Source organism: Sciurus carolinensis, chromosome 4, assembly GCF_902686445.1.
Source record: "Sciurus carolinensis chromosome 4, mSciCar1.2, whole genome shotgun sequence".
NCBI classification, from domain to species: Eukaryota; Metazoa; Chordata; class Mammalia; order Rodentia; family Sciuridae; genus Sciurus; species Sciurus carolinensis.
In genome coordinates this window covers 163,060,637-163,084,305 of record NC_062216.1, presented here as the reverse complement: position 1 = coordinate 163,084,305, position 23,669 = coordinate 163,060,637, and the positions used below count along the sequence as shown (strand labels likewise).

The 23,669-nt window shown below is 55.1% G+C and overlaps 2 protein-coding genes across 3 annotated transcripts in view; one reads left to right on the top strand and one right to left on the bottom strand.

Annotated features, from left to right (window-relative positions):
• Syn3 (synapsin III) overlaps positions 1-23,669 on the top strand; it is a 429,043-nt gene that overhangs the window by 163,758 nt on the left and 241,616 nt on the right. The gene's annotated exons all lie outside the window — the stretch shown is intronic.
• Timp3 (TIMP metallopeptidase inhibitor 3) overlaps positions 1-23,669 on the bottom strand; it is a 53,114-nt gene that overhangs the window by 10,429 nt on the left and 19,016 nt on the right. The window contains exon 2 of the mRNA XM_047550763.1: positions 1,583-1,665. Coding sequence (XP_047406719.1) covers positions 1,583-1,665 — 83 coding nt within the window. The remainder of the gene's footprint in view (positions 1-1,582; positions 1,666-23,669) is intronic.

Here is a 23,669-nt window from a genome sequence, read left to right as displayed (position 1 = left end):
GCCACCAGCTAGCTCCCTTGCAGCTCCCGCTGGCCTCAGGGTCCAGTGATAAGGGCTGCCGGGGCTCTGCTCTGCTCTGATACGCCCGGCCATCCTGCGCCGGCTGCCAGTGGTTGAGAAGTGGGCTTTTCAGGTCGCTTTTGCTCTTGCTGGCTCCCCACCTCCGCCCACTCTCCTCTCCCCAGGGCCCTCGGAAGACACAAGCGGGTCTCATGACCGAGCTCAGGCAGGCGAGGGCAACTGGCCAGGCCTGACTCTGGAATTACATAACCAGAAGGCTGCAGATGTGTCCAAAACTGAATCCAAAGCAACAGGTTCCACAAAATCAGTACAGCCAGCCTCAGGCCCTGGGAAAAAAATAGTGAGGCCTGGAGGCTGGCCTCCCGGGTGGCTGGCGACCACCGTGGGCTGTCAGTCCCCCAACTCGAGTCCCTGCGATGACTGAAGCTCGTCTCCTCTGGGCAGTTCCAGCTTCATCGCCCCATTGGGTGGACACACATTTGCCAAGTCCCCATGGCATGCCAAGTCCTACCCTAATGACTGGGGACATAAACATGAGCTGTGAGTCAAAGAGCCAGCAGCTCACTTGGACCTGGGCATATCGAATCTCACACTGCAGCTCGGTCACACGCAGGGCTCTTGTCTCCCAACCTGACTGCAGCCCTGAGGCAGAAATGAAATGTCCCCCGTGGGCAGGGAGACGCTTTTAAAGGTGGGGACTGCAGGAGTGACCCGGCGGTTCAGGGTGAAGCCAGGCCTCTGTGCGGAGGAAACCCCAGCACACCTGCCCAGCACCCGCCGGCTCCTGCCAGAGGCGGCTGCCAATGCCCTGGAACGAGAGTGCCCAGCCGAAGGCCTCTTCAGGTGTCGAACCCCAGCCATGGTGATGAACGATGGCAAGACTGAGACCCAGGACACAGGACGAGGCCAGGCCCACGTGCTAGGTAGAAGCAGAGCTGAGCCTCGGAGGCAGGGTCTCAAGATTTCCAACCAGATGTTCTCCCTCATGTGCTTCCTGACGTCCCCAGGCTTAGCCGCAGATCTCAGGGGAAGATCTGTCTCCCGACGCGGCCGACTCGCCGGCATGCAGGAGACAGTCAGAGGCGGGAGGCGGGCAGCGCTTCCCTGGGGGTGATGGGTGAGGTTTTGGTGTGAAGATTGGAGGCTATAAACTCCCCGTGTGGACTCAGTGGCTTCCTGAGGCCTGTGGGCACTGCTGAGCCCAGACACCAGTTGACAAGGGCTCTGGAGACTACCTGGTCCCACACCCCCTCATTTGATAATTGGGAAGATGGCGGCCCTGAGTAGGGCCAAGGTTTGGCCAAGGTCTCGTAGCTACCGGGAGCAAGGCCCTCCGCCCTCTGGCTCCAGGGCTCAGCCTCCTAACGTGTGCCTCTGGGCGACATCACCTGCACCACCACCCCTCCTGCCTGGTGGCAGCCCCTCCTGCAGGCCAGAAGACCTGGGGCTCAGACACGGAACACACCACATCCAGTTCCCACCCACTCAGCTGCCATTGGCCAGGACTCTGCTGGCAACCACCCAGGAACCCTCCAGGAGCCAGGTAGATGAAGCCACTCACCTTCATCTGCTTAATGGTGTAGACCAGCGTGCCAAAAGGCCCCTCCTTCACCAGCTTCTTTCCCACCACCTTGGCCCGGATCACTGCAGAGACAGCAAGAGAGACACAGGGCCCAGGTTACGCAGGGCCGAACTGCATGGGAGGGGCATCTCGGGGGAGCCGGCTGGCCCTGGCGGAGCCTGGAATTGCTCTCTTCCCTTCAAGCCAACCAGACAGATGCTGGTGTGTATGAGAGGGAGAAGCCTGAGAGACCCAGGGGTGAGGGAGGGGTGGAGGAGAGAGACGCAGCCATCATTTAGGTTAATGACCCTGCGCTTGCCACCCTCTGCCCCGGAAGTCCCTAGACCCCCCTCATCCCAACACAGCCTCAGCAGGTTCTTCACTGTGGCTTCACCGTAACCCCAAACCGACTTCTGTCAGAGCTTCCTGTCCTCCTCCTGTTGCCCACTGACAACACCCCAGGCTCCCAGGCCTTTCCCTGTCCACCAGTACCCCTGCCTAACCTCCGCCTCATCTGGAACTCTTGTGCACAGGTGACTTTTCCAGGTCCTGACACGTCCACAGGTTGACGCGGCCCAGCTCCCTCAGTGCCCCTGGGCCGCATTCTGACTGGACCCTCAGTACCCGCTGTCTCCATAACAAGGGGTGCAGTGGCATCTAGCTTGACGGAAGCAGGGAAGGGCTGGGGCTGGGTCTCCGGAGCCAGGTTGAGCAGTTCCAATCCAAGCCCAGGCGTTGATGGCAATTATTTTTTGGTGAGTGAGTTTCTTTCTGAACTCCCTTCCCTCTTCCATAAAACAGGAATCACCGTGGATCCAAACTCCAGCATGGAAGGGACTAGGTAGGATCGTATAGGTGAAACCTGACCTTGTCTTTGACGCAGTTTACCTTGGATATGTGTTACTAATATCACCACCATCATCACCACCACCAGAAAGGGAGTGCCAACCATGGAAGGAATGCTATGATAAAATCAGCTCCTGTTTACTGTGCACCTACTATGTGTATCTGTATCTTCCGCCTGTTCCCTCCTCTACGCCTGTGACAGAGCACACGAGCATCCACATCATAGGGATGAAGACATCGAGGGCGAAGAGAATGTGGTTCTCTTTCTGAGACTCGGATCTATAAAGAGGGACTTACTTGAGATGATAAGAGACCACGGCTTCTCTATTTTATGCAAAAATGAAGCAACCCCATAGCGGTCTTCAAGGATTCCTAAAAATCGGCACATACAGGAGCCAATGGACCGGAGGGGTCTTGAAAATGAGAACTGGCTATTGCAGAGAGTCACATTCGTGAGCTCCATCAAAGGAGACATCACCTGATGGCAAGAAGTAGCCACGAGGGCAGGCCTGCTGCAGGCAGAGGCCACCCGGAGGGGGCTGGGCTCTCACAGCAGGACCTGGGGAGGGTGTGGAAGGGGTTCTGAACTGCAGAAGTCTCCCAGCTCTACGACCCTGTCACCTTGGCCTACCTCGGGTTCCACTAAACTCAGACTCTAGGCGAATACTCTGGGTCCAGGTCACTTTTTGAGGGATACTTTAAAAATGGTTGTTAAGCAGATTTCCTTTACACACGCGTGTGCGCACACGTACATGCCCTTGTCATTGTAGTGCCATTATCCTTCCCCACTGTGGATGCCCCACACAATTTCCCAATTCTTTCACTCTTATCTCTTTAAAAAAAAAAAAAAAAAAAAAAAAAGCCCGCACAACTCCCACCCCTTCTGGATCCCTCCCCAGATGAGCCTGGATCCCGCCCTTCCGGTCAGGCTCGAAGTCAGGTCTCAGATGCATCAATGGCCCCTCCAGCCCTCCCTTCCCAGGGATGGCAAAACACAGAGTCCACTGGCAAAGGTTGTGACTTAGCAGAGGCAGGTCCAGGCAGGAGGGGGCCAGCGATTGTCCCCAGCCTGCTTACCAACCAGAGGCTGGGGGCATCCCAGGCCAGCCTCCCTCGAGACTGTGCCTACCTCCAGTTCCAACCGTGAGCAGCAGCCTGGACAGCAAGCAAGCCTCCCAGAGGCCCGGGGACTATGTCCCCTCTGTCGCTCCACGGGCAGGTTGGAACAGCTGAACTCCAGGCAGAAAGCAGACCTGCCAGGACCTTGCTACTGATTCCTCCATGGGTTTGACCTCATCTGCTGCTGCTGCATCCACGGGGAAGGCAGAGGAGGGAGGGAGTCCCTGGTGGCAAAAGGCAACAGGGATCCTTTAGGTAGCGACCTCTACCCTTTCCTGGCTCAGGAATGGCTCCGCAGGGCTCAGACATAAAGTTCTTAAGCAATCCTGCCCCTTAAGGCTGGGTACTGCTGGAAGCTTCTGCCCATGGAGCCAGAAATTCTGTTCTTACCCCCAAGCAGCCTGAGCCTTGAGGTCTTCCAGCTCTAAGATCCTGTCACTCCTTCCTATCTCAAGTCACACTTAAGATGCTAACACTTGGGGCCGGGGATATAGCTCAGTGGGTAGAGTGTTTGACTCACAAGCACAAGACCCTGGGTTCAATCCCCAGCACCGCCCCCCCCCCCAAAAAAAAGATGCTACCCTCTCATCTCAGGGTGGCCTAGTGAAATGAGGATAAGATCTTGTCGTCAGGAAGTTACAATGAAGTTAGAGTTCCTCCATTACTGGGTAGCCTCACCAGGTCTCTTTCCTCCTAGATCTCTCTGGTTTTCTTGGTCCAGTGACTTTCGAGCAACTTAGAAGTGATACACTTTTTACTACTAGAACAGCAACAGAGAAAACCTGGGCTCCTGAACCTGACTGCTTGGGTTCAGCATTGGTGCTGTGTGAACCCAGGGAAGTTACTAAACCTCTCTGAGCCTTAGCTTTCTAATCCAAAAAATAGAGTGATGAAAACAATACCTCATAAAGCTGCTGTGAGAGTTGAGTGTGAGCACTATGAACAGTGTGTGGTCCCTCCAGGCCCCCTGCTTCTGCTCTCACTGTCGTCAGTATTGCTACCACTCCCGTGACTTCACCTGTTGTCTGTTCATCCGGGAGCACTCTGAGCTAAGACCAGGAGTTCCCCTGAGGGTCTGAGGAAAGGCGAGCTCGTCAAAGCAAAAACTAAGAAAAACTGCAGTGGGGGAGGAGGTAGGGGCATCGACACAGCAGTGAGACCAGATGTTTAGGCCCGGCAGCTGCAGGCGGCCCAGGAGTAGCCTAGCAGGCGCAGCCCGATGAGCGGGTGTTCATGGCCCAGCAAGACTGAGGCAAAGATGGTCCAGGACAGGGGCCACACCAGTGTTTCCCTTGCAAAAATAAAATCCTGCTAAGCCAAACCCAAAATGAAGTGACAGTCAGTTCTCTTCCAGTCACAAAGTCCTCCCGTCAGATCTGCCTCTGGGGATCAGTGAGCACGGCTTCATTTGCTCCGTCCCTCCTCTGCAACTCAGAAGTGTGCTGATGTAATCTGGTGCTTTCGTGTCCAGCAGTAAGGGACCCCCAGGCATCTGCAAGCCCAGGGGGTCACAGAGGAGGGGTATTACGGCTCCCCCAAGGACAACACACACAGCTCCCAAACTGGCCTCGGCTGTCCCCTCCACTCTGGAGTGGCAGCTAAAGCCAGCCGTGTGGACGGGCCAGGTTGGATACAGGTTTTCCCAACTCCTGCTCCTGCTGAAGACTGGCCCCCACAGGGTCCAACCAGTGTCCTCTAACAGCTGAGCCAAACCTGGCATGAACCAGGCTGGTGTCTGGGGCACTGGGTTGGGTGCCAGGGAGGCGAGAGCAAGGAATGGGAGAAACGTCTCCTGCTTCCAAAGCAGGGAGACAGGGTTCAGACGACCATGCGGGGGACAGCTCTCCCAGGGACAGAAATGCCAGGAGGCATGAGGCTCAGTCTGAATCCCAGCCTCTGCGCCTCTCCTGGCCCTCTGTGTCTCCTCTGCTCCCGAGAAGGGAATCGGGGCTACTGGGGTCAGAGAGAAGAAAAGGAACAAGAGAAAGATTAAGGGACAAGTAATATTTGTGCTTAAAAGTTTCTAAGAAAACACTGACCCGGGGTGGGGATGTAGCTCCATGGTAAAGCACTGGCCCAGAACATGAGTGGTCCTGGGCTGGCACCACAAACAGGAAAAAGAAACTAGGGTGTGTGTGTGTGTGTGTGTGTGTGTGTGTGTGTGTGTGTGTTTCAAATTGTCACACTGATCTACAAATACGTTTGGGTACCTCTTTAGTAGATCAGAGACCTAGGAATGCAGGCATGAAAGTCTATGGAGTCATCTTTTCTTCCTTTAAATATTTTATTTTTGGCGGGAAGGCTGGTAAGAGTTGCAAAAACAAGGCAAACCAAGCCTCTTCCAGAAGCATCCCTCCCCCCTCCACCGCCCACCTCCATTCCCCAGCATGTGGACCTCAGCAGCCCAAGGTTTAAACAAAAACAATTTCAACAGCAGAACAGGAATCGGCTCCCAGGGCCGCTTTCTGGGGTGTCTCTAGGAGCTGCACATCTGCTGTTCATCAGCTGTTCTGAGGACAAGACACCCGGCCCCTGCCTCTTGTCTCCTTCCAACCACCGTCAATCACATCCAGTCCTTTCTGCCCCAGAGAAGGCTGGGCTTTCCTGCTGCAGGCTCGGGGCTGAGCAACCGGGCTGCGGGACTGGCTGGTCCGGGGAGCAAGGGTCCCTCGACTAAATCAGGGTCTGTCCACTTCAGACTCCTCTTCCCATCCCGTCCCCATCGCAGAGGAGGAACCACACAGGAGCCTGGCTCCGCCATCCAAGCACGGGCCAGATCGCAGCAGCCCCGGGGAGGACAGGACTCTGCAGTCCAGGCTGTGCCGGGGGGGGGGGGGGGGGGGGGGGCGGGGGGCGGCAGGGCGGGCCTCCCCCGGCTGCCCACGCTCTTTACCACCAGGGGCTGCCATGTCTTTGCATCCCCAAGTCTGGAGAAGGACGGGATCCAGAGTATGTGGATAACAGTGACCACCACTTTCCTGACACCCTGATGCACCAAGTGCTGTGTGCCTGTTACCTGTGTCCTCAGAGGGACCCTGGAAGGTGGTGGTTATGGTGCTTCTGGTTGTCCTCATTTTCCACTTTGGAAACGAGGATCGGCTACCCTGGGAGCAGTTCTGCATCCCAGTGGGGGAAAAGAAGTTGGAGAGTCTCCCGGGAAAGGAGGCTACCTTAAAATCCTCACCCGGGATTTGTGGAGATTGCAAAATAGCTGACGGTACTCTCCACCCACCCCGCCGAGGGGACTGACAACTAGAGGAAGGACCCCTCGTGAGTCCCCAACGACTCCACAGGCCCTTAGCCGCCCGCTGCCACTCTTCACAACCACAGACACTCACACACACACACACACACACACACACACACACACGTTAGTAGTAAGAACCTGCAGCCAGTTGCCACTGGCAATAGAGCAGCACCGCCGGTGTCTAGCAGACCATGCTCCGTGATCCCCAGCACAGGCTTCATGGAAGGAAAAAACAATCCTTAAAAAGCACACAATGCCTAAGGTTTCTCGCCACCCTGGGAGTTTGAGGTTAATGAGACTGATTAATTAAATGACACAATGTCTCTGTACAAAGGCGCTTTGCAACCTCGAATCTAGACAGGTGATACCCGGCTCGGGCTGCTGTGAGCCTGCCTCCCCTCAAGGCACTGATTCCAGGAGACCAGCAGGAGGGCCTGGTAGCACTTCCCTGTCCCCTAAGCGTCTTCAGCATGCTCCCCCAGTGACCATTTCAAGGTCCTCCTCAAATATCTGCCACCTCTTTGGGGACACTTTGATGATGTCCATGTTTGAGCAAAGGGTCACAGAAGAAAGGTGGAGAGCAGAGGCCTGGGACCCTGCCCTGACTGGGTCCAGCTGGCTCCCAGCCTGTGGGTCACTGCAGCCCCAAGTTCCCCATAAAAACCTTTAAAAAGTTCAGAAGTTAGACGGTCAGGTAGAGAAAACCCCTGAGAAGCATCCTAGGCACAATGGAGGACCTTGAGCAAGTCACCGCCCATCCTGGTATACAAATCCTGGGGGACGACCAGCTTCGATGGGCTCTTTGCATGACCTAAGTCCCCTCCCCCACTGCCATGTCAGTCACCCGGGACCTTCACGGGGCTCCCATCCATTCAGCGGTGGGCCTGAGTCTTCCACGTATTTACGCCCACCGTGGCTTTCAATGCAACCTGCTCAATGCCACCTCCCACGGATGTGCAGCCTCCGTGCTAGGACCCCAGGGACCTTGCATGCACCTCTCCAAGGGTCTGCCTTTAGTCTACTTCTACACCCACAGTCTACGAAGACCTCTCAAGTCCAACCCCGCCCACACTGGGCCTTGGCCACATCTGGGTGTTCCAGGGCCCTCTCCACTGCAGGAAATGGTGACTTGCTCCAATCCAGCACCCAGCACCCCAAACACGCCCCAGGCCCTGCCCCTAAAGTTCCCCCTCCCTCCCACAGGACTCCCTCCCTCCCTCCCCTGTTCAGGTCACCAGTTCCGGGGACCCTCTCTGATCCCTGAGGCCAGCACATTTGTAGTCACACGCTTGCTGATCGATTCTCTCCCACCTCACGAGGCACGTGATAGGCCTTTAACACCTTTTTGCTGAATGCATGAGGCTGTTTTATGTAGAAAGTGCCACACCTGGTGGAAGGCGATTGAAGGACAGATAAAGCACTCTGCTGTGTACACTACGGAAGACAGCCAGTGCTTTCTGAGCCTTGCTGGAGCAGAAGGAGTCGAGGGCAATGCCACTGAACATCAGGTACTGTGGCCTCAGGGACACCAGGAGAAAGAGGGCCCTGGGAACGCAGGGGCAGAGGCACGGTGGACAGGCCATGACAGGGAAGTAGGAGTCATCCAGTCACAAGAGGGGGTGGAGTCTGTCTTGCGGAAGGAAGGGGCATCGGGAACTCCCTGGAGGCCACAGGGCATGGGGATCTGGGCCTGTCCTGCAGAAGAGACTCGGTTTGTTGCATATGAATCTAGAAGGAGCAGAAGTCTGGCGAAGGCCTGGGGAGGGAGGGGTAGGGAAATGGCTGGAAATGAGGCAGAAGAGCATCCGGGCTCCTGGCAAATCCAGGGCCTACTTCCCTCCCTTCCAGGAAGACGCCTCCCACAAGCCCCCCACAAATAGACTCTTCCTGCATCCTACCCAGGTCCCCAGGGCCCTTCTCTCTTGTCAGTTTCAAAGGCCCCTTTGGTTGATGTCAAAGCCAAGGCCAGACGTTAAAATGCGCTCCCCATCAAGATAAGCAGTCTCCAGTTCAAAGCCTGTCCTGACTAACTCTTTCCGTTAAGTAAAAATATTAATCTTGGTTTTATTTAAGCAGGTTTTTTTGGCAAGAAATGAACGCCTGTGGCTAAAATAAACCCAAATACACACACACACTCAGAAAATCTGGAAAGCTGCAAATCATTTCAACCCAAGTTTCCATCTCAGGGAACGCTATTAAAACTGAGAGGATATGAAAATCTCCCTGCCTGGCGCTCCCAGTGCTCAGTGCCCGCCTTGTGCTCTGGGGTCCCCCGGCAAGGCTGTCCTGGGGATGCCCTGGACTGGGCCTCCCGGAAGGGAGGGAGGAGCAAGGGGCTCCTCACTCCCCTCACCTCTGAGCACTGAGCATTTCTGCTTGGGCAGTCCAGGAAGCAGCAGGCCCCACCTGACGTCTGTTGTATATGAAATAAAGGGGCCAGAGAGGGTTCGAGGGAAGGGAACAAGGGCCCAGAGGGTCAGGTTGCCTGGAACTTGGTGATGACCCGAAAGGAACACAGAACAAACTCTGAAACCAGCTCCTGCTTTCATGGCTGCAGCGATGACCTCAATGGTCAACTATTAAAAGGCAGAACGTAAGAGGCCTCACCAGGCGTATGCTTAGTTTGGGATTAATGCATTTAATTTCTAATCTAACTGTTTTTAAAGTCAGTCACCTTTAATTATTTCCTGGGCCACTGGCAATTTGGGAGAAAGATATGGATCACTGGGTCCAAAGCGGGAAAAGCCCCAGGGCTGGCTGGTTTCGGGATGCAGGGCTGACTTTCCCAGGGAGGGAGGACTTCACATCTGAGAAGGCACACAGCATTTCTGTGGTCCGGGTTTGCAAGAAACGCCATCAGGTGTTCACCGAGGCTAACACTCTGCACGGGGAAGTCAGGATAGAACGTGAAGCCATCAGCACAGAAAGAGGGAAAGGTGGTCCTGGTCCACAAGACCCCTCATTCTCCTAGGACCAGAGGGACCCACGGGCTCCGCCCACATGCCCACCCAGGCCTCCCCTGGGTTCACAGCTTCCACAGGATCCACTTGACTCAGTGACATATCCCTGGCTCTCCAGAGCTGGCCCCACTTCCAAGTTCTACCACTCCAAAGGTCCAGCCCCTACCCAGCACGTCCACTCTACGCTGACCTGTCCTGTGACAACTTCCTCCCTGTGCATCTGCCCACACACCTGTCTCCCTGCAAGACCTGCCTGGCTGAAAGGCCATCTGCTCTGGGCAGCTTCTGCCTGCCCCAGGAGAGGCGAGGTCCTGTATCCTCTGCTCGGCTTCCTCCATCTCTTCCGGCAGGTGCTCCTGAGTGACTGGGTCCTTGGGTGCTCACTAGCACTCCTAAGGACAACCTGGGACACCAGCACCTGGCAAAGAGCCTAGAATGTGGCAGGGGTTCCCCAAAGTTGTCTTCATGAATGAAGGAGGTGGCGGGAGGGAATCCAAGGGAACCGGAGAGGGGAAGATGGGGACGGTTTTGTGTTGATCCTGTGGGGTCGGAAGTCCTGGTTCCTAAGGGTTCCTGGGATGAGAAGGAAGAGGCGCATAAAAATGTGATCCAGGAGGCCATAAGGGGGACCCTGTTCCTAAATACTGAGGAGTCACACCAAGACAGAGGTGAATCACAGGCGCTGGTACAGGAGGCCCTAGTGAGCTCAGTGACGGCTGAGAAACACCCAAGCCACACAGACAGGGACCCGAGCATCCCCGCCTGCCGGCCATGACCCCATCATGACTGCCCCCCAGGAGTTCCCACCAGAGGCTGCCCTAGCCCTGCCACTGCCCTGGTCCCTTGCAGTGGTCATGGAGGGAGGGGGGCAGGCCAGGCTGCCATTTGGGCCCCATCTCCTGTCCCACATTCCTCTGCCATGGCGTTGGGTGGTCGGCCTGTTTTACTTTGCTGCCGTCCCCCTCCTCCTCCCCAGCTCCCTCCTCCTCCTCCTCCGGCTGTCAAGTGTGCTTGGAATTAATTTATTCACTCATTCAATATTGATTCACAAGTATTTAAGGGACACTGTGTCTGCAATCCCAGCCACACGCTGGGGATCCGGCAGCCACCAGGTAGAAGAGGTTCCCACCTTCGAGAACCTTCTTTCTCTCTTGTGAGAGCAGGTTACAGGAGAGGAGCCACAGGTGCCTGCTGAGACACTCGCAGCCGGGCTGGATGGAGCGGCTGTGTGGCAGGTGCTCCGGTGCCCACGCTGCCCGGGCTGGGGTCTGAGCAGTCACTGAGCCAGGCGAGGGCGGGAGGGAAGAGCCTCTGGGGGAGGAAGGAGCAGAGGCCAAGCTCTGGAGGCTGGAGAGCTGCAGAGCCACAAGGCAGAGAAAGGGTGGTTGGAGGTGGGGGCAGGGAGATGGCCAAGGCCAAGCAGCAGGCGGGAGGTGGAGTGGGGCAGCTGCGTCTGCTCCAGTGCGCCCTGGTGGCACTTCTCAGGTGCGTTCCTATTCCTTGAGGCCACTGATGAAGACGTGCCCTTGTCCCTGCCCCCAGGGCTCAGGAGAATGTGCCTAAATGGGAGTCTAAGGTCCCCGTCCAGCCCCGGGAGGCCCCAAGGCCTTGAGAAACCCCCAGGAACAAGTTCGGGTTCTGCATGGCCCTCTACGTCAACCCACAAGGGTCCCCTCCCGGTTCACATGCCGTTTCTGATCTTCACAGTTAGGATTCAATGAAGCTCTGTCTCCCTCTGCACCCTCCCTCCGCGATGACCCCTGACCCTCTCGGAGTGGGTGGCGCCGGGTGTTTGGCTGGCCATCGGCACCACAGAGGGTCCCGGGTACGAGCTGACCTTCCTAAAACTCTGAAGCTCAAGGACACTCAGGGCTCAGAGGTGCCTACTTGCTCACGGTCATGTGAGCACACTTGGCCAGGGGGCTCTGACCACCCCCCATGCTCCTGTGAGCGCTCCAGCCCCTCCCCAGGGGCCCATGGGAAACTTTATCCCGCACAGTGGCCACCAGAATAGCTGCCTGGTCTTCAACCACAGCCCCTTTGAAGCAATGCCCAGAAAAATAGCGTGCCCTCCAACGGCTCTCAGGACTTGCAGCGCGCGGGTCAGGTCGTTTGTAAGACCAGAACAGCTGGCAACATCTCAGGAGCTGTTACAGTGCTTTATTTTCCTCCGACTTGGGATTTTGTTTGCTAGGAGAGTTGAGGGGCTCCAGGACAGGCCTAGTAGCAAGACCACCATTAAGCCAAGGAATCTCCCTCCTCTGCACCCCAGACCCGCAGGCCAGCCTCTGCAGACGGCGACACTCTTCCCAGAATGCACTGGGATCGGGGGAAGACTACGATGATTTGAACAAACAGCCACGTCTGCTGCTTCTGGACTCATACAGCACAGATGCCAAGGACCACTGTAGGGAGGTCTTTAACACACCCTTGGGGTGACTTTAAAGGAAACGAGGCTCTGCCACCTTTACCTTCCACAAGCTTCAGCAAGAAAGACTGAACACCAGTAGCCATAACTCCAAGGAGCCCACTGCAAGCAGGGATTCCCTGCCCAGGAAAGTCCCCTCCAGCCCACAACGGTGAGTGAGGGACACTCAGGTAAAGAGGTGTGAGAAAAACGAGCCCAGAGGATAGGTCTTCCAGGCCCAGAATGGCTCCTCAGAAACTGCTACCATCGAGTGTGGAGGAAGGATCGCAGATAAGATCCAAGCACCCTTGAAGGGGGCCAACCTCTGTTTTAGATAAAATAAAGGGTAAAGAAGCCAACTGCTGCCCGCTTTGGTCAAAGTGGGTACAGATATGAGTATAAAGCCAATTGGTATTTTTGAGGAACCCACCCTGGCCTGGCAGCAAAACAGACAGTGTCAGCAATGAAGAAGAGAAAGGCCACCGGCCCCATGAACACCTAACATCCGCAATCCACCGTCCCTGAACCTCTGTCCACTTGGCCAAGGTTGCTGAGTGTCTAGTACGTGGCAGGCACTGAGTCAATGGCGGAAGATGACAGCCAGCAAGATGTGCACACCTTACAGATGGTACAGCTAATCCCTGAAACATACCTGCGAGACACGTAGCAGTATTTCCCTTGGCTACAGAAAGAAAATAAGACTCAGGACAGTTAAGAAACTTGACAGAGGTCACACAGCTAGGAATTAAATCCAAACACGCCCAGCCACAAAGCTCATCCTCTTTTTGCTACTCAATATTTAACAAATCTGAAACACTCAGTCAAGAAGTTCAACGCATCGGGAATCCAGATAAAGGGAAAGGCTGAATTAGCAGAGAAGGAATTAAATAAGCCGTTGATGGTAGAAACTTTGAAGTGGGGATTAACTCCCCAAAACTTATAAGGTCTAAGCCTTCTTAGGACTACCTCACAAACTGGGCCTGGTTTCCAGATCTCACATGGATCCCTCTCCAGCTATCAGGGTTGGTACCCAGCACCAGACTAGGGTCATGTCTTCTGGTCTTAGGGACTACCCAGAGTGCATCTCTTCCCACCAAGCACTGATCCAGCTGCGCTCTTGGCGGGGATGGGGGGACTGTCAAGTCTGACCACAGTACTGCTGCTTGACACTGGAACCCCCTCAGCCAACCGCCACAGCACAAAGCATCTGCAAAGCATGCCCAGCACAAGCCACCTCCCCCTGCAACCTCTGCACATCCGAAGGAGGGCAGGATTTTGCCTAAGTGCTCACACATGACCCACGGAAAGAAGGGCCCAGTCAGTCCTTGGAGCACATCCCAACCACTGGTCCTAGATGCTTCCAACTGCAATAACGCAGAGCGGATAGGGAGACAGCGTCCATGATATGCCAGCGCTACCACAGAATAACTAACCAGAGCACCAGGGATGAATGCACTGGGCCCAACACCGACACGAACAGCAGGGGGACCGTCACTGGGGGCAGCTCACAAATTGGTGATAAGAATCCTGCTGGCGTTGTCTACACTGCTGACTGTAGTGTTGCTGTTAACTGTAATAGGTGCCGTCTTTCACCAAGTACTTACTATGCACAATTAGCGATAAATGCTCTATGCGGATTGAACCCCATGAAGTTCAAATGGTCCTCAGCCCCGTCCTGCAGAACAGAGGCGTACAGAGAATAAGTGGCTTTCCCAGGTTATTCTAACCAAGGAGGCAGGGACCCCACCATGCTGGCCCAGGTGGCCTGACCCTGGAGCCCTATTTGCCATCACTAAACCACACCTTCCTTCCAGAAGCGCAGGTTTGGCCGCGGTGCCACGGGCTGGCATATTCCACTGGCAGACTCTGGGGTGAGTGGACTTTCAAGGCCAATGTAACCTCCTCTGAATTTCGACATTGGTCCTCTCCCAGGGTTAATCTGCCCAGCGTACAGGCATGTAGACATGCCTAGGTCAGCCCGTCCCCACGTGGAGCCTTATTTATTTATTTATCTGGTACTGGGGATCTAACCCAGGGATGCTTTAACACTGAGCCCCAGTCCCCACCCTTTTTATTCTTTATTTTTGAGACAGAGTCTCACTCAGTTGCTCAGGGCCTCACTAAGTGGCTGAGAATGGCCTCAAACTCAAAATCCTCCTGCCTCAGCCTCCCAAGTCGCTGGGATTACAGGTGTGCACCATGGTGGCTAGCACCATTTTTGATTATAAGAAAATTCTCCTTTGTCCCGCCTCTCTGTGGCTTTCTCCCAGCTAGTTAACATCTTGGGCTTACACAAAACGAGATATTTGAAGAGTGTGTTCGTGTTCCCTAGTCTATCTCCATTTTGATGGTCCTTCCCCACCTTTGACATGTTCCTGAGTGATGTGTCAGGGCATGAATACAAGGTCCCAGGTCCAGGGATCAGTGTACAGAGTTAAGAGAGGTTTCTCCTTACCAACTCAAGATCCTCTTGCTGGGGGTCACTCCACTTAAGACTTCACATCATCCATTAAAAACCCCAAGGGTTTACAATTTGTTGAGAGGTTGATCTCATGTTAAATGTTACCATAATAAAATAAAATTTTAAAAAACCCTAATGTTATAAATTTAAAATAGATACTGTTTCCCAACTTTTGATGTGATTTAATAAATAACTTGACCTACTTTACTAATTAACTGTACTTAGTTGAGTGTGGAAATACAGGATTTGGGGGGTGGGAGGGTCTTACATAAAGGGTGGGGAGAGCGGAAAGCAGGAAGGGCCTGGCCCTACCTGGAGTCGGTGGGGGGTAGATTCTCTTCCTGGACCTTCCACTCCTTTTCTATGTGAGTCTGACGAATCAGTTCCTTCTCGGAACTGTTCCTTCTACAAAATGAAGAAGTCAGACCTGGTGTGTCTGAATGTCCTGGCAGCCTGAAGGTTTAGGCTATTTGACTATGATCTTGATTTGACTATCACCTTGTGTGTCCCATTTACACACTTCTTTTCGTCAGCAAGAGTCCAAGGTGCCGTGTTCTCCCTGCTGTCTAGAATCACAATTCTGAAAGGTCGATCGAACTTAAGTCATGAGGATGCTTCTGATGCCCCCCAACCTTGTCTTCAAGGTCTTTGTTTTCTGTTTGGATGATTTGACGTTGTAAAGACAGAGGTTAGAAGCAGGCATGGAGAGTTGGCTTCTGATCAGCCCGCCTGGTCCGTCAATCGCACCATGCTAGCTGACGGGGGCCGTTTGCTCCCTCAAGCGCACTGCAGATCGGTGGTCGTGCTGTGCCGTGATGTCAGGGCTCACTGCTGAGCCCCTTCCCTCAACTTAGTGGCCATCACCAATCCTTTTGTGTCATTAGCCACTAGCATCATCTTCTCCTCCTCCTCCCTCTTCTTCTTGCCAGTATTTCCCAAGCCAAGAGTCCAAGAGAGAGTTTATCCGTCAAAATGTAAACAAACCAGGGTCATTTCTATTGACAGCGCTGACAGGAGCACTGGACAGGAATGCAGACCTACATGTCCCCATCCCACCTATGCAAGTCCGAAGAAGCTCAGAGGGTGAGGGGCTTCTGTCTCGCAACTCCCAAACCTATGTTCACCCCAGGTACTGAAAGTGCCCTATTGTCCTGACAGACCAAGTGCAAACACCATCAAGTATAAGTACTGTTATGGTTTGGGTACTAGTGTCCCTCAAAGGCTCATGTGTGAGACAACGCAGGAAGGTTTAGGGATGAGGTGGTTGGGTGATGGGGGTTGAACCCAGCCAGTGCATCAGCCCCCTGATCGGGATCAACTTGATAACTGTAGGCGGGCAGGGCGCGGCTGGACGAGGTAGGTCCCTGAGGTGTGCCTTTGGGGTTTATATTTTGCCCTGGTGAGGAGGGCACTCTCCTCTCTCTCTCTCTCTCTGCTTCCTGATCATGTCCTGAGCTGCTCTCTTCCACCACACTCTTCCACCATGATGTCCTGCCTCACCTCAAGCCCCGAGGAATGGAGTCACCAATCTATGGACTGAGACCTCTGAAACTGTGAGCCCCCAAATAAATGTTTCCTCTTCTAAATGCTGTAATGTCTTTCAAACGGCAGCAAAAAAATAAATAAATAAATAAAAGTGGCAGAAACAAGTACAAAGCACAGCCATGAAGATGACCTTGAGCTGCCCCGGCCCAGAGCAGCTGGTTTCCAAGTGGCTAAAGGAGCCTCATCAGAGGACACGAGCCCACTCCAGCGGTTCTGAGTAACCTGAAGTGACTCAGCTCTCTTCTGGGTCCTTCCAGTTCCTCTGTGGAAGGAGACAGGGACACCACCCTCCCTGCCATCTCTCCTGAGAGAAGCAGAGCAGGAGGGTTTATTCCAAATGCTCCCCAAGCTCCTCAGAAAAAGCTGCTCTCAAAACAGGGGAGCTCTTCTCCCCAGTTGGGGCGTCACACCCTCCCAAAGGGCCTCATGCGGGAGGCACAGGGGCCAAGCAGCCACCCGGACTCCAGCTCAACCTCTGTCCCCCTGAACCCGGCCAACCGGCACCCCAGCCGTAGGAGTTTCTATTTTGAAACTGCAGGAATATTCGGTTCTCTGGGTCTTGTCAGGATTTTTACCTTCGTTTCCCTCCTCCTCCCCACCCTTATTCTCCTGGTGGTGGGGGACCTTTTTTTAAAGGCCAAACAAAAACAAAAGTTTGTCCAGGCCGAGGCCAGCTGCTCGCGATGTCCCGGGCAGACTCTGCTACGTGCCAGCGGTGACTGTCAGCAGGATGTGCAGGAAACACCTTGCAGGATTCCCTGGGAGAAGCCAGGGGAGTGTGCAGCGGATACACTGGAGGTCATGTGACTGGCCAGCTCGCAGGCCGGGCACAGGAAATGGCGTCGGGGCTCCAGGCCCTGGAGGGCAAACACACAGAGGTGGGGCAGGGGGGTCTTGCCATTCCCGCTGGTGTTTTCCAGGGGGGATTCCTTTAATTGCATATCTTTTCCCAACCACCCACTGTCCCTGCATGATCTGTGCTGAGGAGACTCGAGAAGGAAGGTGAAAGGCGGCTTCCCAGGGTCTTCTGACCCCGACTCTGGCAGAAGCTCCACCTCTTTCTAAAAGGGACACACAGGGCAGTGGCCACAGACACAAGAACCTGGGGTTGAGTCTCAGCTCCAACTTCCACCAAGCAAACCATCTCGCTCTCTTCACCTTGAACTTGGAAGTGTCACTGTGCATGACTCATAAGGTCAGGAGGTGGAGACAGGCCCCAGGGGGACTCAGCATGGTGCCTGGGGCACAGCAACATCAGTTGTGATGACTCTGGGGGAGGTGTCCTTTCCCAAGGCAGGGAAGAGGCCAGAGGGCAGTGGGAGAGAAGAGGAAGTGCTTCCAAGAAGAGAAAAAAGAAAATGCAAAGTACTAGCTGGGCCCCGTATGGGGCATGGCGGAGCACAGCCCGGTGCCAACCCTCCCCGTCCTGGAACGTCGGCTGCCCCACTTACTCTTGTTCAGAGCATTTCGATTTCAGGTCAGGTTGAAGCGCGAGGGACACTGAATGGTATCAGTCCAAGTGCAATGAACGCCCAGAGTGCAGAAGCCCAGCTAACGGCAGGGAGGAGCAGCAGTGCTGGACACGCTAACTCCTCCTGACGTCCAGGTGCACCTCGGGCTCCTTCCCCCGGGACCGGGAGAGTCGGGATGGATCCAAAGAGGCATGTCAGATGCATTAGGGCCCCAAAACCCGCCTTCCGGGGGAGCCGTGAGTGTGGGAAGCCAGCCCTGAGGAGCCGGGTGAGGACGGAGGGCCATGTGCTGGCAGGCCTGCCCGGGCCAAGGTCAGCGGCCAGAGCGCGGCATTGTTCTGGCTGCAGAAGGAAACGGCCAGCGGCCAGCATTCTGTGGGAGGCCGCGGGACAACGAAGGCCAGACCCAGGCCAATTAGGGTCTGATGGAAACCAGGACCACTTTGCAGAAACAGGAGGCGGGCAGCCATGCTGCAGTGTGGACTCTGGCTACGTGCAGCATCTGGCACTTACCCATCCCCAGGCCAAGAAGCGAGCCTACATGTGGGAGCAAATGGAACTCCGAGGGCCCGCGGCCAGTGGCACCCCCATCTCTGCTGTTATGAAGTGCCAACTGGGGGCCAGCCGGGCAGAGGGGCCGTGCTTCCTCGCCGGGTCCTCTGCGTGGTAACAATCAGAGGCATTCTTTCGGCACCCACAGGAACAGTAAGCCGGGCACTTCTTTGAACCACCGGGCGGGATCGTGAAAAGAGGTTCAGATCAAAAGGGCGTCGGCCGCATGTTCCCGCAGCTCCTGCCTCTCGGGCCTGGGACCCGAGTCGGCCATGGAGCAGGGAGGACGCTGAGAAGTGCCAAGCTGGAGTTAGCGGGTTGTTTTTTGTCCCCGTCCCCTCTTCTTCAACAGTACACTCCGAGGGGCAGAATCGGTGCCAGCGTGAGCTGGTGCCTTGTGCCAGATTCAAGTCCACTACGGGGAGCAGCTGGGGGTCTCCTCCAGGCCTCAAGGTACCCCCGAGGCCACGCCCCCGGGACAGCCCACCTTCTGCCTTCCCCTCCCCCATGAGGGGCGCCCCTGATGAGAAAGGAAGTGACCGTCTACGGTGGCTGAGCCAAGGTCACTCTGCCCCAATGCCACTCCCTTCTGCCAGTCCCACTGAGATTCCCGGGAGGCTCTGTGCAGGGGAGCCAAGGAGCTCAGCACGTGGAAGGAACACAAACAGCAAGGGTGGGGTGCTGTGTCCCCCAGGTCTAGGTGGGCAGGCCGGCATGCCCTGCTGAGCACAGGCAGGGCGTCTGAGTGCTAAATGCCTGGACCTCCAACTCCTGGGGTAAGTCACTTCCCATTCCGGGCCTGCTTCTCCCTTTGGGAACTGAAGAGACGAAACAAGGACCCTGGAGCCTGTGAGCCAGTGTGGCCCTGCCTGTGGTAGAGCTCAGCCAGAGGAGCAGGGACACTTCCTCAGACCGCAGCAGGGGCCCATCCCTGACCCGCTTCTGAGGTTCTCCCGCAGCCACTGCCAACAGGTGGCAGAACCTCCCAGAGCTCTATCTCTGGACAGGCCGCTGTTTCCCACCGGCACAGAACGCTGCCCACCAGGCGGTCTGCACCAAGCGGCTCGGAGAACTCTCCTGCCGAGTTTCACCCACTCGAAGGTGGCAGCGCGCCCACTGCCCAGCGCGGCCAGGCTCCAGCTGGGGAAGTGCCTCGGACGCCCCGTCTGAGCCCCCATCACCCCAGGCATCAAGGGGCATGCCTTCACGCATTGAGCAAACACTAGGCTTTCAAGAATCTTCCGAGCAGCGAGCAAGACGAGCTGGACTCTATTCTCCGGGGCCTATGTGATGGCGGAGGAGACAGACCAAGCAGTAAACAAAGACCCCACGTAAAACCAAGTGCTCGGGGAAAGCAGAGAGAGGGACGGTGTTGGGGAGGTTTGGGAGGGATTTTTAAAGGAAGGTCTCTCTGAGAAGTGACCCTGAGTGGAGATCTCCGTGATGAGAAGAAATCAGGGATATCCAGGCAGAGGGGACAAGTTCCCGCAAGGCCGTGAGGCAGGAATAAACTTGGAGCCTGGAGCATGTGAAGAACAGCTAGAAGTGTGTGGTCAGAATAAAGCCAGGAGGCACAGAGGTCAGATCCCACAGAACCTTCTAGAACTTGTTAAGGAGTGGCGAAGTCACTGGAGAGCTTCAAATAGGGAATTGCTAAGATGTGCGTGGCATTTCAAAAACTACGTTCTGGATGCTTCTTTGGAGAATGGATTGTGGGCCCTGCCGCGAAAGCAAGGGAGTTAATAATAGTCCTAACCACCCTTCCCTGTCCACCTCCCGGGGCCTTGTAAACCTCACATGAGATTCATGCGGACACCCAGAGAAGCCCAGAGGCACGGGTGGAGGTACATATTGTCACATGCTTCAAAATCCCTCTGCGCAAGTAGGAGCTTGCAGAGCCTGGCACCAGGCTACTTGGAACCGTGCTCCTGTATAGATTTCAAGGAAACAGGGCAGCGTGGCAGAGTCTGCCCTGCCCGAGCTCTGCAGCTGTCCAGGCCCAGATGAATCCACAGATTTAAACTGGGAGCATTGCTCTGGGCCACGCCCGGCTCTGCTTTTGCTGCTGGTGCCGGACAGGGGTAAACCAACACCCAGCAATGCGGAGAGGCTGACTCTCCACGCGGTCACTCGCTGAACTCCTGGTCTGGCACACGCTCTTCTCTCCCGACCTCCCTTTCAGGACTGGGGAGGAAAGACAAAGAGAGCCAGAGAGCTGTCTAATTTAGGGATCTTTAATTTGAGAGTGGCTCCCAAGAGGACAATGAGCTGTACAACCCTGGCACCCGAAGAGAGTGCATCCCAGTGCTCAGGGACTTAAAGTATGGTGATGGCAGCCCTCTTCTTTCCCCGGGGCCTCCAACTCGGAGGCTGGAGGCTGATTCCAATCTCTGCCTCTAGGTTCCCTCCAGTGGAATGGGAGGGAGCAGAACCTACTGGTGGTGCCATGTGGATCAAGGGGGAAAGCTGAGTGGCAAGGCCCCCCCATGCTCCTTCTTTCTCTCATTGCTCCTGGGCACCTGTGGGGTGAGAGGCTGGGGCTCAACGAGGACACCTAGGTGCTTAGTAAATGTTTGCAGGACCTGAAGATGCACACTAAATTTAAATGCCAGGAGGTTCAGAGAAGAGAATAATCAGCAATATGATATGTATGTAGTGTGTATCCAATTTAAATTTTAAAAAAAAGAATTAAGTGTTAACTTCCCAGGCGCTCTACCGCCTGCCAGCTGTACAACAGGGATACGGAAATTTCACAAAACTTAACAAAATGGGATTGCGGTATCTGTTTTCCTACTGCAGCTCCTGGTCCACACACCCGCTGAAGTTTCTCAGGACCTTCTCTGCTTTGTATCTTCTTACGTTAATTCTTTTGACAAAAGTTGTGCAACTTCACTGAAGAGAGCTGGGGGGAACAGGGAAAGGTAAATAGCAAGAAAACCATAATATTTCAAATAACCTAAAACTCCCACCATGCAGTTGTAGCTATACTTTGCATTTATATTTTGCCTTCGGCACTTTTCCCTCTGCTGCTATAAACCTGTGTAGAATCACAGAGAACAGGTTTGTGGGCGATCTGGGTCTTTCCATGCAGATATGTCAGTTCACACAGCTCTGCCTCCTGCCTTTGAATAGCTGTGCTGTTTCCAACTGCAGAGATGCAGAACCATTTGCTGGACGTTTTCATAAACAACTCTGATAAACACCCTTGCCTGTTTATGTTTGTGATACATACCCATACGTACAGATAAATATTTACGTGCATACACAGACACAAGCACACGGACACAGTATGCATACGCAGAGGCCACCTCGCGCGCTCACTTCCTCTGGACCTAGCAGTTCTCTCCTCTTTTTAAATCTGCCATTTTAGTATCACCAAATTCAAATCAGCACCCCCTTCGCCCCCATCGGTGAGCCCCTCTGCAGATACGTCGGCATCAAACGCGGTTTCCCGGGCCCCGCCAGCTCACCCCTACCTCCCGGCATCCTCTCAGCCACAGCCCCGTCCCTACTCCAGAGTCCAGCTGTGGCCAAGCCTGAAAGAAGTCCTGTGTGCCTACGTCTGACTCCTCCCCAGCCTCCCTGGAGGCAGCCTGCTACTTCAGAGTTACAAGGTCTAAGGAGACAAGCCAGGAGAGGGGGAGGGGATGCCACCAGGAGCCCAATGACTTGTGTCACAACGTCACTGGTCAAGACCACAAACAAGGCTCCTCTGGACCTTCTTTGCGCTCCCGGCTTCTGAAGCCCTGTGCTCGCCTGTGGTGGCAGTTTTAGTGCCGCGCGAGCAGGGAGCATCCCTCTGGTTGAACAGAGATGAAAACAGCCTCCTCTCTTTGCTCGGTCACCAAAGGCATTTGCAATGCTGGTCGCGGAGCAAAAGGACGGCCCAGGGCGCAGAGGAGATGGGTCCCGGTGTCTCTTTTGCAGGCAGCCGTGCTCATGCCCGACTCCACTAATAAAAGCCACTGCCTCCCGTCTGTGCAGGAGATTGTCTTATGTTGTCCCTAACTCTCACCGTGCCCAGACCACTCGGCTGTTCCATCGAACAGCCACGGGTCCCAAAGCTGAAGCCAGGTGGCCCCGGTGGAGTGACGGGGAGGAGGCAGGGCACCACTTCCCCACCTTGCTCTGCGAGATGGCGTCCGAGGTCCCCACGTGACCTCTGCATCTGGAGGTGTCGAAACACCTTCACCTTCCCTGGCCCTGTGCCCCCTTGCATGGGAGACGGGGGGGTCTGCAGAGGGGTGACTTGCAGACCACACTGCCCACTGGGAATCCACCGCAACCCAGGTCCCTTCACGCCAACCCAGATCCCCTCCAGCCCCCACGGCCCCTTTCTGACCCTGCCACCGAGTACGTCCTGCCCTGTCAGTCGCCACGCTGTGGGCCCAGAGCCAGAGCTCAGGGCCCTGCGTCTCCCTTTGTGATGCGCCCCCTCCCTCCCTGCCGTTGCTGCTGGTGGGTGCTCACCACGCCAGACCACCCCTCCCAGGCCTGGCCGGCTCTGGCCGACCCACAGGACCCTGGATACATGTGGGGACAGGAAAGGCCTACTGCATCCTGATTTCAGTGACTCTCTTTGGCAAGTCCCCAGGTACAAATCTGGCTCCTCTATTTAGGAGCGAAGCGGAGGAAACCCACCCCACCCACAGCCCCGCACAGGAACACCCGCGATGGTCAGCCCCGTGACAGGTCCCAGCAGGTCTCTCTCCCCTCGCCGGTGCCTCAGAGACAGAGGAAAAGTCCACAGGAGCCATCAGGACTTGCAGGGAATCCAGCACAGGATGTACAGCCCCCCAGGAGCCGGGGGGGCACCCCAGAAAAGAACAGGTTGTCCTGGCTTCCCACCATGGAAGCTCTGGACCCCGAAGCAGGGATCTGCTGGGGTTGTTTTCCCACCATTGTTCTTTTATCTGATAACAAAAGTAAATGTGTCACTGTTGTGAAAGTTTATTTTCCAGAAAATGCCAGCCAAAATTAAAATCATCCCAAATCCTCCACTCCAGAGATAACCAGTTGGATATTTTGGTATCTAGACATTCAGACTTTTCTCTAAGCATCTATATGGGTATTCATAATTTTTTTTTTTTTTAATAAACCAGTTTCTATTGCTCAAAAGTGCATCCTGGGCTATTCCCACACTGATGCCTAAAAACCATCTCAAGCTTATTTCATGGCTCTCTGGCATCCCACGTCATAATTCAAGCCATCCTTTGCAGCAGACACTAAGGCACTGCCTTGCAATTCGGGGGGGGCTACATTTCTACAAGTCTGATTGCCAGTTAGATGCTACGCCCATTTGGGGGCTCTGGATGCTCAGGCCCTGCACCCCAGAGGTGACCTCACTTGCTTTTCCTATCAACAGCCCTGGAAGGTGAGACTCAGCATTTCAAAGATGGGAAATGCAAGTACCAGGATTCCCCCCCGGGACCCTGCCAAGCCCAGAATACCATCTGGAAATCCCCAAAGACTTCAGCA